The sequence below is a fragment of the Notolepis coatsorum genome, assembly GCF_963971535.1.
Source record: "Notolepis coatsorum genome assembly, chromosome: 6".
Lineage (NCBI taxonomy): Eukaryota > Metazoa > Chordata > Actinopteri > Aulopiformes > Paralepididae > Notolepis > Notolepis coatsorum.
This window is the reverse complement of record NC_140170.1, coordinates 7,257,426-7,272,581: the sequence shown is the minus strand read 5'-3', so window position 1 is coordinate 7,272,581 and position 15,156 is coordinate 7,257,426. Positions and strand designations below refer to the sequence as shown.

The following is a 15,156-nucleotide window of genomic DNA, read 5'->3' as shown; positions in this document are numbered from 1 at the left end:
TGTATGATTCATTATCTTGTATCTTCTACTTCATTGTATGATTCATTATATTGTCTTCTACTTCATTGTATGATTCATTATCTTGTCTTCTACTTCATTGTATGATTCATTATATTGTCTTCTACTTCATTGTATGATTCATTATCGTGTATCTTCTACTTCATTGTATGATTCATTATCTTGATCTTCTACTTCATTGTATGATTCATTATATTGTATCTTCTACTTCATTGTATGATTCATTATGCTTATGTCTTATATGATTCATTATGCTTATGTCTTCTACTTCATTATATAATTTAATTTCATACTAGCACTCGTTTCCCTATGCTTTTTCTTTTGTTGTTGTTATTCTTAGCTCTATTCTATTTAAATATTTCATGTCTAAATCGTATGTACCCCAGTTTCTATTGCATGTACATATTTGTGTTTTATTACACGTATATATGTTCATACATACCAACTATTTCGCCTGTTTTATTCTCCACCCATTGATCATCCATAGCAAGTTAGCAACACTACTATCAAGAAGACATCTAAGAAGACGCACATACATATACACATCTGAGATACACACTCACATAGGGGGCAGAGGCACACGTGGATATGAGACACACACAAGAGATAGGAGTACAGTCACATACCTGGAAGATGCACACACACACGCATGTGAGGCATACACACATACTTACGTGATACACGTACCCACATACATACATCTGAGACACGCATGCATGCATGCTATCATGCACACCTACATATGTCTGAGACGCTTTCTCTCACATGCAATATGGAGCACATACCTGCTCGCAGGTAGATCGGTCTACATGTACAGTATGTGTATCAGGGATGTATATGCACAATGTATAGTATAGTATTTTTCTTTTTTCGTAAGTCTTTTTTTATTTTCCATGTCAGTTGTTAATGTATTTGTATGAGTCTTTTACATGTTTTGTATGTTCTTACAAAAAAGAAAAAGGCTAATCTTGGAAGTTGCATATTATTGTGATGTGGAAAGATATGTTTTGAATATTGGAGAGATTTGTGCAAAAAATATCAAAAAAAAAAAAAAAAAAAAATAAGACATCTAAGAAGGGGGATCCCCCCCTTGAACGGCCATTCTAAGGTTTCGATCCACCATGTTGCCTGTGGTGCCTTTTTACTATTGCTAGGTTTTTAGTGAGTTTTTCCTTACCTTCGCTGGGGTCTGTCTGGGAGTGTTGCATTTATTTATTTTACATTTATTTTGGTTTTCATGGTGGGTTTTTTTGTTCTTGATTTATTGTGATATTTCTTCTTGACTTCGGGCTTTACAAACACATTTGATTTGATCTGTGGGTGGTTGACGTTTTAGGATGAAAAAAAGTCTTATTAGTGTTGCATTTATTTATTTTACATTTATTTTGGTTTTCATGGTGGTTTTTTTTGTTCTTGATTTATTGTGATATTTCTTCTTGACTTCGGGCTTTACAAACACATTTGATTTGATCTGTGGGTGGTTGACGTTTTAGGATGATTTTTTTATTTATTTTTTTTAATATATCATATGAGTAATGGAAATCATTCAGTTCCGTTTTACGGACTCTAATCTTTCAAATATTTGTGGTATTGTAGATTTTTTCTATTAATATTTTCATTAGTATAATGTACTAATGAGTAAAATTGTCATATGGCTTGACATGAAGGTTATTCTGTAAAATGTAAAAGTGGTGTATTTTAATTATCTATGTCAATTTATCAGCATTCCTCATACACATTTCTAGATCTTCCTTGTGCAAATTAGTTCGATGTTGCATTATTTCTTACCAAAAAGCCTTCATAATGTCATAATTATGAAAGTCACACCAAATGATATGCTGTCACACCATATGATGAATCACACCACACAACAATCTGTAATGCAAGAACGTGTATTTAATCCATTTAACCTCTTAAAGGAAAACTCCAACATTTTGGGAAATTAGCTTATTTAACATCTTCCCTGGAGTTAGACAAGAAGATACAGACCCTTATCTTCTTCTCTGTGCGTGCATTAGGCTTAGGGAACGCCCGCACCGTTAGCGTAGCTTAGCTTCATCACTGGAAGTGGGTCAGACTTTTACCCTGAAGTTCCCTACAGTCACGAAATACACTCCAAATACAACTCCAAAACGTTCCTGTAAACATGTTGTGACCTGTGTATTTACCACGTGGAGAAATAAAAAATTATTGAATTCGACATTTACGTTTTCTAAGCAAATATACTCAGAACTATTTTTTGCCTAACCACTCCTGTCTGGGCGCAGTGATTTCACGCAACGCAGTGCTACTTTCTAACGTGAGGCCAGTGTTTGTTTACATTTTCATTTCATTCAAAGGATCCGAACCGATTGAAGTTTATGGATACCATGACTATGGTAAGTTTTAATTTATGTTTTTAGATGGAAGGCTGTATTCCATCTGTCTAACGTTAGCGAATATTGTGAGATTGATGAATAGGACATAACGTTGCTGAACTATCGACCTAGTTAGCCCTAGCCCCTTTCGTGACTGCGATGTGCAAGCCAGGGTTTGGGCGAGTGAATCCACACTTGTGGTATTATTATAACTAATTTATTGTGTAACGCTAGCCCCTTAAAACGTACCACAGTCATGGTATCCATAAACTTCAATCGGTTCGGATCCTTTGAATGAAATGAAAATGTAAACAAACACTGGCCTCACGTTAGAAAGTAGCACTGCGTTGCGTGAAATCACTGCGCCCAGAGAGGAGTGGTTAGGCAAAAAATAGTTCTGAGTATATTTGCTTAGAAAACGTAAATGTCGAATTCAATAATTTTTTATTTCTCCACGTGGTAAATACACAGGTCACAACATGTTTACAGGAACGTTTTGGAGTTGTATTTGGAGTGTATTTCGTGACTGTAGGGGACTGTAGGGAACTTCAGGGTAAAAGTCTGACCCACTTCCAGTGATGAAGCTAAGCTACGCTAACGGTGCGGGCGTTCCCTAAGCCTAATGCATGCAGAGAGACAAAAAAGGTATGTATCTTCTTGTCTAACTCCAGGGAACATGTTAAATAAGCTAATTTCCCAAAATGTTGGAGTTTTCCTTTAAGCATTGGGCAAAAATGGGGCTAGTTTCATTTTTTATTTTATGATTGCATACCCAAAGTAATTTGTGATTTATTATACGTTATCCTTATAGCACATGCACGAGTATGGTCTCCTTTGAAAGGTAACATTCTGAAGTATCTTACACAATAAAGAAAAATCACGTTGAGTGCTAATGAAATAGAGTAACAGAGGTTTAAACACACTGAAGTAAAGGTTTTGTGTACTCACATGTCTTTTTACTGGTTGCCAGATGCCTGTTTCTAAGTTCCAGCTGAGAGGTAGGAGCTGGAAAACATAACGGTTACATAGTCTGAAGTCTTATGTAGTACAGGTCCAACGTTGATCAAATTCCCACAGAAAATGATTGTTTTACAAAGGTTTTTGTAATGTGTGTACCAGTACAAATTTGGCATGATTATCCAAAATGGCCGTCCGCTCCCATTCATTCAGAGGCTCTCGTCAAAACAGTGGTCTTCTTCATCTTCTTGTGTCACCTTCCCCCACTCTCAGCGCCCGTCTGGGATCGCTTTCGGAGCAGACGCTCCTTGGCTACAACGGTGGTCAATAATTTTCCCCATCAGCGGTGACCGGTCAGTTCAGGACCGTTCACAACCGGACGTGGTCACTCGTCCGAACGGCTTGTCAAATGACACTCGCCCGATGTTTCGTCTTGTAACTCAAGAATGGAATCACGCAATAGGTTGAGTGGGGTGACGATCAAAAGGCGGCAAATTCAACTTTCCAACAATGTATTGGTTGATCGGTTAAAATACAGCCCAGAGCCGGCAGATGAGGGTAAAGAGGGCCGTCCAATGCTTAAGAGGTTAAGTTATTTTGTTTGTTTGTTTAAGATTCCTGAACATTTTACAAAAAAATGTATGGATAAATAGGATGGGGATGAGTGCCACGCACTTGGTATGGCTCTATTTTGGTTCTTTGGTCACCAGTGTTTTCATGGTGGACTGTCTTTGTGCAAACACTTGTACAGATTTTTAAAGAGCACCCATGTGGACCAAATGCTCAGGTGCCCTGGTGGGGTTGGTTCACGTGGCTGGGGAGCCTGGATGGAGCTGTGTCGGGTGTGCGGTATCCCTTCTAAATTGAATCTTGCTGCCAGTACCAGCACCTCATATAGTGGTGTGTTATTACACTTAACATCAGGAGGAGGATAATAGCTACAGAATGCTTCCCCTGGTGTCTGACGTCTTGATTGATGTGCAGAGGAGTGAGGTCAGGGAGTTTGCACCAGAGCTTGTGTCAGAAGGTCATACAGGAAAACCTGTTGCCAAAGCACAATGGCCATGTTTCCCAATGCGTCTGGTGCGCTCTCTCTCTCTCTCCCCTACGACACCCTCATCATAACCACCCTGAGTGGCCTGAATGCTCTGATCACTTTTTCACACCCTGGTGGAAAAGGCCAAGGAGTGGGGATGCCACCCGTCTGGCCCGCCGGCTAATGAAGAATGACCCGTCGGTGCAATTCTCTGGAAGACTAGTCATGATCCGCATTTAAAACATATCAAAACCCTGTGAGAGTTTCAAGGCTGTCTGAGACATTCTTTTGCGGCACCATAAAACCCCCCGGGCCCGGTCTGAGAGAGCATCAGTCGCAAGGTGGCCCAAGCAAAGAGAAACAGCCAAACCCAGTATTTACCCAACAAAACACAACATGCCAGGAACATCTTATACCCAGAAGAGCTTGCAGGTGAGCGGCTCCAACAGCAGGATGAGGGTGCAGAGCCGGTCCCTATCCCGGTGCCGTGGCCGATCAGGTTTCCAGAGCACCGCTGTCGAAGTGGCCACTGCGATCCACCAGCACCACGCCGATGAGAAGGAGGAGATGCAGGAGTTGAACGTCAGGTTTGCGGGATACATAGACAAAGTCCAGGCCCTTGAGCAGAGAAACGCCGCTCTTCAGGCTGAGCTCGCTGCCCTGCAAGCCCGTTACAAGGGCGGTGCCGCCGGTGTCGGAGAAGAATACGAGCTGAAGTTCAAGGAGATGCGGGAGCTGATCGAGTCCCTCACCAACGAGAAGGGAGCCGCTGACATCGAGAGGGGATATATCGAAGAGGAGGTCGAAGCGTGGACACTCAAGCTGGAGGAAGAGCTGGCACTCAAAGAGGAAGCGGAGATGATCCTGAGGGAGTTCTGCCAGGACGTGGACAACGCCACGCTGCAGAAGGCGGAGTTGGAGAAGCGCGTTGAGCAGCTGGTCGCCGAGATTCAGTTCCTCAAGAAGCTGCACGACGAAGAGGTGGCCGAGCTCATGAGGCAGATCGAGGACTCCAAGATCACCGCCGAGCTGGACGGTGATCGGCCCGACCTCGCCGCATACCTGCACAACATGCGCTTGGAAATCGAAGCTGTGGCGGCCCGCAACGCCCAGGAGGCGGAGAGATTGTACAAGGACAAGTTCGACGCCCTCAAGGAGCACGCCGGCAAGCACGAGGACCAGATGAAGACCATGAAGGAGGAGATCACCAACCTCCACAGCCAGGTGACGGAGCTCCAAAACCAGATCGACCGCCTGAGGGCTCGCAACGCGTTCCTGGGACAGAAGCTGGAGGACATGGAGGTGTCCCACATGGAGATGGTGGGCAGCCTGGAGGGCATCATCGTCCAGCTGGAGGCTCAGCTCTGTGAGACCAAGCTGGAGATGAGCAGGTACCTGCAGGACTACCAGGAGCTGCTGCACATCAAGCTGAAGCTGGACGCTGAGATCGCCACCTACAGGAAGCTGCTGGAAGGAGAGGAGATGAGGCTCGGCATTGCCTGAGAACCAAGCTGGAGATTTCTAAATATCATTCCAGGCCGAGGAGAGTTTCTGATCTGCGGCAGTCACCGGTGTTCCCCCCCCCCCCCCCACCTTCACTGGGCTGTCCACACCCCACCAACACCTCTTCCACACATTACTCAAACCCCAAGAATGTCCACTTGGTGTCCCATCCCTCTGCACCCCACACATTCCATTCCATTCATCCCACCACCTCTAACCCCGCCAAGCTCCTCCACCCTGTGTCTCTGTCCTATAGGCCGGCCTCCCCTCCCCACCCCTTTGTCCTACTAGTGGCTACCCTCTTCCACTCCCCACCCTGTTCCCCTACTAGGACTACCCTCTTCCACTCCTTTTCAGAAATGCCCCTCCGTGCCCTACCTTCTCCTTGGTCCAAGCCTTTCCCCTTTCTCCCTGCAGTACCATTGCTAGATGTCCCCTTCCTCATTCCCCACCAACCATACCCCCCTTCCAACCTCCCTTCACCACTCGCAGCCCCATCCACCAGTGTGTCACAAAAGACATTGTCAGGCTGGACTTCCATCTCATGGTTAAATGAGACTTCTGTAGATGACGGTGTTAAGTTCAAAATATTTAGTAGATCTCTCTACAGTGGCTCGGGAGGTAGAGCAGTCGTCTGGCAATCCGGAGGTTCCCTGTTCGATTCCCGCTCCTCCCGGGCAGTGTCGATGTGTCCTTGAGCAAGACACTTAACCCCTAATTGCTCCCGATGAGCAGGTTGGCACCTTGCATGGTTGCCTCTGCCGTCGGTGTGTGAATGTGTCAAATGTGAGGAACAAATTGTAAAGCAATAAAAAATTATAATACAGCCATTCTCTTCTTTGTCCTGTATTTTAACTGTGCATTGCTCCACAATTCCCCAAGTATTTCTGTTCTTGATGGTGGTAGAGAATTGACTCTGAATGTTTGTAATTTCCCTGTCAGTTTCTTCTCTTGGTATCTGTAATGAGACCAATTCAAGATTTTAGAAACATGGACAAAAATGATCAGATACATTTTTTATTCAAATGTAAATTACTTATTATAATAATCTGGACAACATCCACACTAATGAATGATTAGTGAAGATTAGACCCCATGTAAAATCTTCACCTTTTTCATTCAAGTGTGTGTGTGTGTGTGTGTGTGTGTGTGTGTGTGTGTGTGTGTGTGTGTGTGTGTGTGTGTGTGTGTGTGTGTGTGTGTGTGTGTGTGTGTGTGTGTGTGTGTGTGCGTGTGTGTGTGTGTGTGTCTGTGTGTCTGTCTGTCTGTTTAAACCATCAGGATTCACAACACCTAGAATCCATTGCACACATAACAAACGGATGTAATGCATACAAACACCTGTACATCGCTCGTCATGACCGTATTGTGGACATTGTGTCTGATGCGGTACGGAACATATCACCATCTAGTGCTGCAATGTACAAACATGCCAGAGTGAAACCAGAGTGGTTTGGCCTTACCAACGATGTTTTTGCTAACATACCCAATACACCGGATGTTGTTTTTGTTGACACCAGCCACGGAGAGGTGCTGGTCATAGAAGTAGGCTGTACCTTTGACCTGTACATGGACCAGGCCTTCCGGGACAAGTATATCAAATACCAACCACTGCTCAGTGTGATGGCTGACCTTGGGTATAGGTGTAGGTATGGTGTACTTGTGTTCGGAAGTCTTGGCCATGTACACAAATCCACCATGACCGGTCTGAGAATTGCTGCAATGTCTAAAAGAAAAGCCAAACAAATTGCCAAATATTGCTCTGTCTCAGCTATTATTGGCAGCTTAGCCACGTGGAGAAGGAGGTGCTATGTGTCCCTTAAGTGTTCAGTGCTGCTTGGCCCCGATACATTTGATTCCCTGTTTATGTAATATAATTTGTGGAACCAAATAAAGTATTAAAATGTGTGTGTGTGTGTGTGTGTGTGTGTGTGTGTGTGTGTGTGTGTGTGTGTGTGTGTGTGTGTGTGTGTGTGTGTGTGTGTGTGTGTGTGTGTGTGTGTGTGTGTGTGTGTGTGTATGAGATTTCTAGATATACTGGGCTACCTGTTCTATGGTCTCAGTGTACAGCACATGTTGTACAACCAGGGACCGAAACTAGAGAGCGCCACCCGCCATTTGCGCTCAGTTTTTACGTTTGGCGCCTCCCACTGAGACGTCTGAGCGCCGTGTGACGGGCAATCAAATAGTCATGTGAAAACCGAAAATCATGATCCAATTCTTTAGCGGAGTTCTCATTCGCTGTCTCAGCACAGACATGCAGCGCACCGCGCACTGCTGCTGCTAGCCCCTCCCCACCTGTTTCTGTATGCTGCATGTAAACAGAGGCTATTGCCTCCGAGTCACCGTGACGTTAGTTAGCACTGCTGCTGCTGCTAATGCCTGCATGTAAACAGAGGCTATTGCCTCACCGTGACGTTAGTCTAGTCAGTGTGGGACCTTCGTGAGATAACGTTAGCTACCGTTACAAAATGACCCAGTCAACTATTCACTTAGTTTAATACACAAGGCATTGTGTAACGTTATCCAGCCGGCTAGCTACGGATAGCTCCCGACATCAACAAATCCTCCAGCAATAGTCCAGTGCATAATACCTCCGTTGGCTAGGTAACTAGTCACTACGAAATGTCGCAGTAAACTAAATAGTTCACTGAGGCGTTGTCCCAACGCCATCCAGCAGTAGCTACAGATAGCTCTTGGCATCAATGTCCTACAACAACAACATGCGTATTCCCTGGTTTACATCGCATGAGTGAGGGCTGCTGACTAGGGTCCAGGTGCAGCGCCGGAGAATTCTTTTGCATGCTGAATGTAGCGTTTAGGGTCCAGCTGCACCCCCGGAGAATCCTTGCTGGAGCTGGAGGCCACTCGAGTATACACACAGACAGTGGAGCTGTTTGCAGACAGCGAGGTGGCGATGTCTCGCAGATAACACAATCACAAGTATGATTATATAATATATATATTTTATTTAAAAAAAAAATCTATATAAAATAATAATAAAAAAAAATTGTATCAAAAAAAAGTTGGCGGGTAAGAAATATGCTTGGCGGGTAGATTCTTCCCATCTACCCGCCACTGGCCGGTGAGTCAAAAAGTTAATTTCGCTCCCTGTGTACAACTAACATATTTGATAGGTACCTCTTAACAAGCGGGCAGAAAAGTGGCAATTTCTTTTACTTGAGGACTGCATACTTTTTTTGCAAACCAAAACAACATACTTTATACTTATAGCACATGCATGAGCCTGGTCTCTTTTGAAAGATGACATGCTGAAGTTTCTGATTCCAGAACAAAATTTCACTTTTAGTGCTAACGTAATAGAGTAACATAGGTCTGAACTTGAGTTGTAAAAAAACTTGTTACTCAAGTTTCTCTGTAGTAGTTAGTAGTCCAGAGGTAGTATTTCCCCAGAAGGTGGTATGGCTATACAAATCCAGACGGAGCCATAGCCTGAAGCCTTATGTAGTACATATCCAAATTTCATAAAGATCCATTCAGAATTGAGTGATTAGGAGTGATTTTGGTAAACTGTGTACAAAGAAAAACTCAGTTTTCTCATAGACTTCAATTCATTCAGCTGTTTTGCTCTTCTTGTTTTCGTGTTCTTTTGTGTTTTTAGTTCTATTTCGTTATGGCTTTCGCTCAGCATCATACTGCACTGTACTTCACTTCGTGCACGAATAAGAAATTCCACCATGTACCTTTACATCCCAACATTCGTCTGGCCACACCCCCATCCGCTTACCTTCATAAGCAGGTGTGTGGTCACCTACTCGCCTCCTTCTTCACTTTCACCACAAGGAAGTGCCTTCGGTAGATCCCCACTTGACGAGGTTGTTAGTAGAAGAAAGTTGGAAAACAAAAGAACGGGAAGATACGTTGACATCATATCTTTATTTTCTCTCTCACTATTTCGAGAAAATACGGCGATATTGTCTTCGTTACTGGAGTGTCTGGAAGATGATGATCATTCTGACCTTCAACGGCTTTTTCGTATTAGGAGCTCATGCCGCTGACATGCTCCCCAGCTGCAGTCCTCCTTGCTGCGGCTGGATAGTGTGTGTATATATATATATATATACATATATGTGTGTGTGTGTGTGTGTGTGTGTGTGTGTGTGTATGTGTGTGTGTGTGTGTGTGTGTGTGTGTGTGTGTGTGTGTGTGTGTGTGTGTGTGTGTGTGTGTGTGTGTGTGTGTGTTTGTGTGTGTGTGTGTGTGTGTGTGTGTGTGTGTGTGTGTGTGTGTGTGTGTTTGGCTAAAGTGGATAGAAAACACAGTACTGTGCAAAAAAAAGGCACCCAAGAGTTTTTATATAAATGGTCTTAGATGTAAATAAACTTTTTTATTAGTGTGTCAGTAGACTACTCTTAGTACATTTTCATTAAATTATTTTTTAAAGCATCTTCATGGTTTAATAATGCGTTTTGTTGCAGGGACTTATTATAATCATCATATTGGCGTGACTGTATGCATCAAAGGGTTAAATAAAGCATTTTTAAGTGCTTTAGAGGAAATGTCAAAATATCGCGATATATATCGTGTATCGCGATATGGCCAAAAAATATCACGATATCATTTAGAGGCCATATCGCCCAGCCCTACTATGAAGGGGGACCGAGAGTGACCAGACTGTTAGCTAGATGAATCAGGACACAACAAAAACTGAACACAGTACACACAATAAGGGACACGAACACAAACAAAATACTGAGAGAGCCAGCGGAAATAGAGAAGACATTTGAAGAATATTATAGGAAACTATACACACAACCGATAGCGGCAGGAGAAGAGGAGATAGAAAATGTTTTAGAAAAATTTGATCTACCATCGATAGGGAAGGAACAGAATGAAATATTAAATGCAGAGATCACAGAACAGGAAGTTTGGAATGCAATCAGTAGAGCAAAGAGTAGTAAGTCACCGGGTAGCGACGGGTTCCCCTCGGAATTCTACAAAACATTTAGGCAGGAACTGAGCCCCATATTAGAAGCAGCATTCAGACACACAATGGAAAAAGGCACAATGCCACCTTCATGGAAAGAGGCCCTAATTACTACAATTACAAAAGAAGGGAAAGATAGAGACCTGTGTCCATACTTAATGTAGATTACAAGATGTATACATCAATAATATCCAAAAGATTTGAGACATTTATGACAGATATAATAGACAAAGACCAGACTGGATTCATTAAAGGAAGGCAGACACAGGATAACATAAGGAAGACAGTGCAGATAGTAGAGGAGATACAAAAGGAAGGAGGGAGTGCAGTATTAGTTAGCCTAGATGCAGAAAAAGCCTTCGACAGTGTAAGCTGGATATTTCTATATAAGGTATTGGAGAAATTTGGATTAGACAAAAAAGCTATGAAAACAATTAGGGCATTATATCAAGGACCGACGGCTAGGATTAAGATGAATGGTAGTCTGACGGACCGGATTAAACTAGAGAGAGCTACCAGACAGGGTTGTTGTCTTTCGCCGACGCTCTTCGATGTATTCATCGAACCACTGGCTCAACTAATTAGACAGACCAAAGACATCAAAGGGGTGGAGATAAGGGGGACAGAACATAAATTGGGACTGTTCGCAGACGACGTGATAGTATATATGAGACAACCAGACACAAGCTTCCCGACACTGATGGATCTACTGACAGAATATGGATATTACTCAGGGTATAGACTTAATGTGACGAAGACACAGACATTAGCACTGAACTACACACCAACGATAGAGATCAAAGAAAAATACAAAATCAAATGGGGCATGGACAGGATCAAGTACCTAGGGGTGAACATCACAAGAGGGATGGAGGGGTTATACGATGCAAACTGTCAGGATGGAGGTAGGTGAGTTCCAATTGTTGTAGGCAATCACAGAGATGGAGAAGGTATACTCTTGAACAGGTTCGACTTTAATAGTAAAGAACACAAAGAGTAATACTAGGATACTATGCCAAGGCAAGAGAACGAGAGAATTAGATAATGGAGCTTAGTGGTGGTCCAGAACAGGAACCGCCCGCGTTATCTCCGAACGCCTATAGTGAAGACCTGACAAATGACAAGCAGAGGAAAGGAATGTTATATAGCCACCAAATACCAACATTCCACACACACCCCCGTGACAGCCAATCAGAGCCAACCCCTAATTGACAGCACTAAATGACAGGGAAAACAAGTGACAGTAACCAAGTGACAGATGACAGAGAAGGTGGGAGGTTCCCGACCGTAGTCAAGAACCAGAATCGTAACAGTACCCTCCCCCGACGAACGGCACCAGACGTTCACCTGGGGGCCTCAGGATTCAGCCGCCGGAAATCATCGATCAGGCTGGGATCTAAAATATCCCTTTGAGGCACCCAAGAACGCTCTTCTATCCCGTACCCCTGCCAATCCAACAAGAACTGAAACCCCCTACCCCTCCGCCTACAACCCAGTATCCTCCGCACCGTGTAAATGGGCTGACCACCCATAAACCGAGGCGGAGGAACCGTAGGCAGTGGCGGGGCCAAGGGCGATGAGAGGAACGGCTTCAACAGGGACACATGAAACGTCGGATGAACCCTCATAGAACTCGAAAGCCGTAGCCTGTAAGCCACAGGATTCACCCGACGTACCACCTTAAAGGGTCCTATAAAGCGAGGAGCCAGCTTCCTGGATTCCACCCGGAGAGGGAGATCCCGGGTGGAAAGCCAAACCCGCTGCCCAGGACGGTAAACCGGAGCCGGACGACGCTTGCGGTTAGCCTGCCGCTGGGTACTAACCGAAACCTTCTGCAGCGCCGCCCGGACCCGCTTCCACGTCCTGCGGCAGCGAGCCACATGTGCCTGGGCCGAGGGCACCTCCGCCTCCTGCTCCTGCTCGGGAAACAAAGGAGGTTGAAAACCATACTGACACTGAAAGGGAGACATACCGGTAGAGGAGGAGAGGAGGGTATTATGCGCATACTCAGCCCATGCCAACCTCCTACTCCACGTTGCTGGCAACGTAACATCTCAAGACCCCCTCCAGGTCCTGGTTGACGCGCTCCGTCTGCCCATTCGACTGCGGATGAAACCCAGACGAAAGGCTGACGGAGGCGCCGAGAACGGCTGCAAACGCCTTCCAGAACCTGGAAGCGAACTGAGGACCCCGGTCCGACACGATATCCACCGGAAGCCCGTGGACCCGAAAGACATGCTGTATCACCAGATCAGCAGTCTCCCGGGCCGATGGAAGCTTGGGGAGAGGAACAAAATGAGCCGCCTTCGAGAACCGGTCCACCACCACCAAAATGGCGGTGAACCCGTCCGAAAGGGGGAGGCCAGAAATAAAGTCCAGGGATATGTGCGACCAGGGCCGTTTAGGAATAGGAAGTGGCCGGAGGAGACCTGCCGGTGCACGGCGAGAGGTCTTACTGCGCGTGCACATCGGGCAGGCCGCCACAAAGGAACGCGTATCCCCCTCCACTGTCGGCCACCAGAACCTCCTACGGATAAATTCCAGGGTCCTGGTGGCCCCAGGGTGGCTGGTGAGGGATGAGGCATGTGCCCACTGCAGCAAACGTGAGCGTGCCGCCTTGGGCACATACGACCGCCCCGGAGGGCCCCCGCCAGGATCGGGCTCCCGCGTCAGCGCCGACCTTACCACCTTATCTATGCCCCAAGACACGGGTGCCAAAATCAAGGCCGGTGGAATAATGGGATGGGGCTGCTCCTCCCGGCCAGGAAGATCAAACTGGCTCGATAACGCGTCGGGTTTGATATTCTTGGACCCGGGTCTATAGGAGATGGTAAATCGAAATCGTGTGAAGAATAACGCCCACCTGGCCTGGCGAGCGTTAAGGCGTTTAGCCCCTTGGATGTAAGCCAAGTTCTTATGATCGGTCCAAACAATGAAAGGATGTGCCGCCCCCTCCAACCAATGTCTCCATTCCTCCAGTGCCAATTTGATAGCCAACAACTCCCGATTACCCACGTCGTAGTTGCGCTCGGCTGATGACAGACGGCGAGAAAAGAAAGCACACGGGTGCACTTTCCCATCCTTTAAGCACCTCTGAGAGAGCACCCCCCCCCACAGCAATGTCAGAGGCATCCACCTCCACAATGAACGGAACCTCTGCATTGTGGCGGATCAATACAGGAGCGGATGTAAACCGACGCTTGAGATCGCAGAAGGCCGACTCTGCCCTAGGCGACCATTCAAAGCCAGGGAGAGAGGCCTTAGTGAGAGCTGTTAACGGATTGGCTAAGGCGCTAAAGTTGCGAATAAAGCGCCTGTAAAAATTTGCAAAGCCCAAAAACCGTTGTAACCCCTTTGAACGACGAAGGCCGTGGCCAGTCCAAGACTGCACTCACCTTGGCCGAATCCATGCGTAGATCACCCTTCGTCAACACAAAGCCCAGGAAGGAAACGGTATCAGTGTGAAACACACACTTCTCAGCCTTAACGAATAGTTGATGCTTGAGGAGACGGTCTAGCACCTCCCGAACATGCAGTTGGTGTTGCACCATATCGCGAGAAAAAATTAGGATATCATCTAGGTAAACAAACACCGACACCCCAATCAAGTCTCGCAGCACGTCGTTAACCAGGGCTTGGAAGACTGCCGGAGCATTAGCCAAACCAAAGGACATGACCAAATACTCATACTGACCATTGGGTGTATTAAATGCAGTCTTCCACTCGTCTCCTTCTCTAATCCTGACCAGATTGTATGCATTACGTAAGTCAAGTTTAGAAAAGACCTGTGCCCCCTGTAAGCACTCAAAGGCCGTGTCCATGAGAGGTAAAGGATATCGGTTCTTGATGGAAACGTCATTCAATCCCCTATAATCAATGCACGGGTGCTGATCCCCATCTTTTTTGTCAACAAAGAAGAAACCAGCGCCGGCCGGGGATGTGGAAGGACGTATGTGCCCCGCAAGCAATGCCTCCTCAATGTAGGTGTTCATGGCCAAGGTCTCGGGCGTGAGAGAGAGAACATTGGCCCGCGAGGCGGAGAGGTACCGGGTAGAAGATTAATGGGACAGTCGTATGATCTATGAGGCGGTAGTGCTTTAGCACACGTCTTGCTAAAAACGTCCGCCAGGTCCCAATAGATCTCAGGAACCCCTATCAAATCGGGATTAGAGGGTGGAACAGAATCTGCGACGCTCCCCACCACCCTGGAGAGAGAAGAAGGAGAAAAAAGAGAAGAGGGGAAGGGAGACAAGGGAGTGGACAAACTCTCGCAGACGACGACTTCACGTCGACCTCCGTTGAGAGCTTGCCCGTGCTCCAATTAATATTCCGTACAC

At 45.8% G+C, this 15,156-nt stretch overlaps 1 protein-coding gene across 1 annotated transcript; it reads left to right on the top strand.

The window, feature by feature from the left end:
- Window positions 1–4,764: 4,764 nt before the first annotated feature.
- LOC311231258 (vimentin-like) lies at window positions 4,765–5,871 on the top strand (the record flags this gene model as incomplete). Its single annotated transcript, XM_084317809.1, has 1 exon — window positions 4,765–5,871. One exon carries the CDS (start codon window positions 4,765–4,767, stop codon window positions 5,869–5,871), a length of 1,107 nt encoding a protein of 368 aa, XP_084173935.1.
- Between the last annotated feature and the right edge of the window lie 9,285 nt (window positions 5,872–15,156).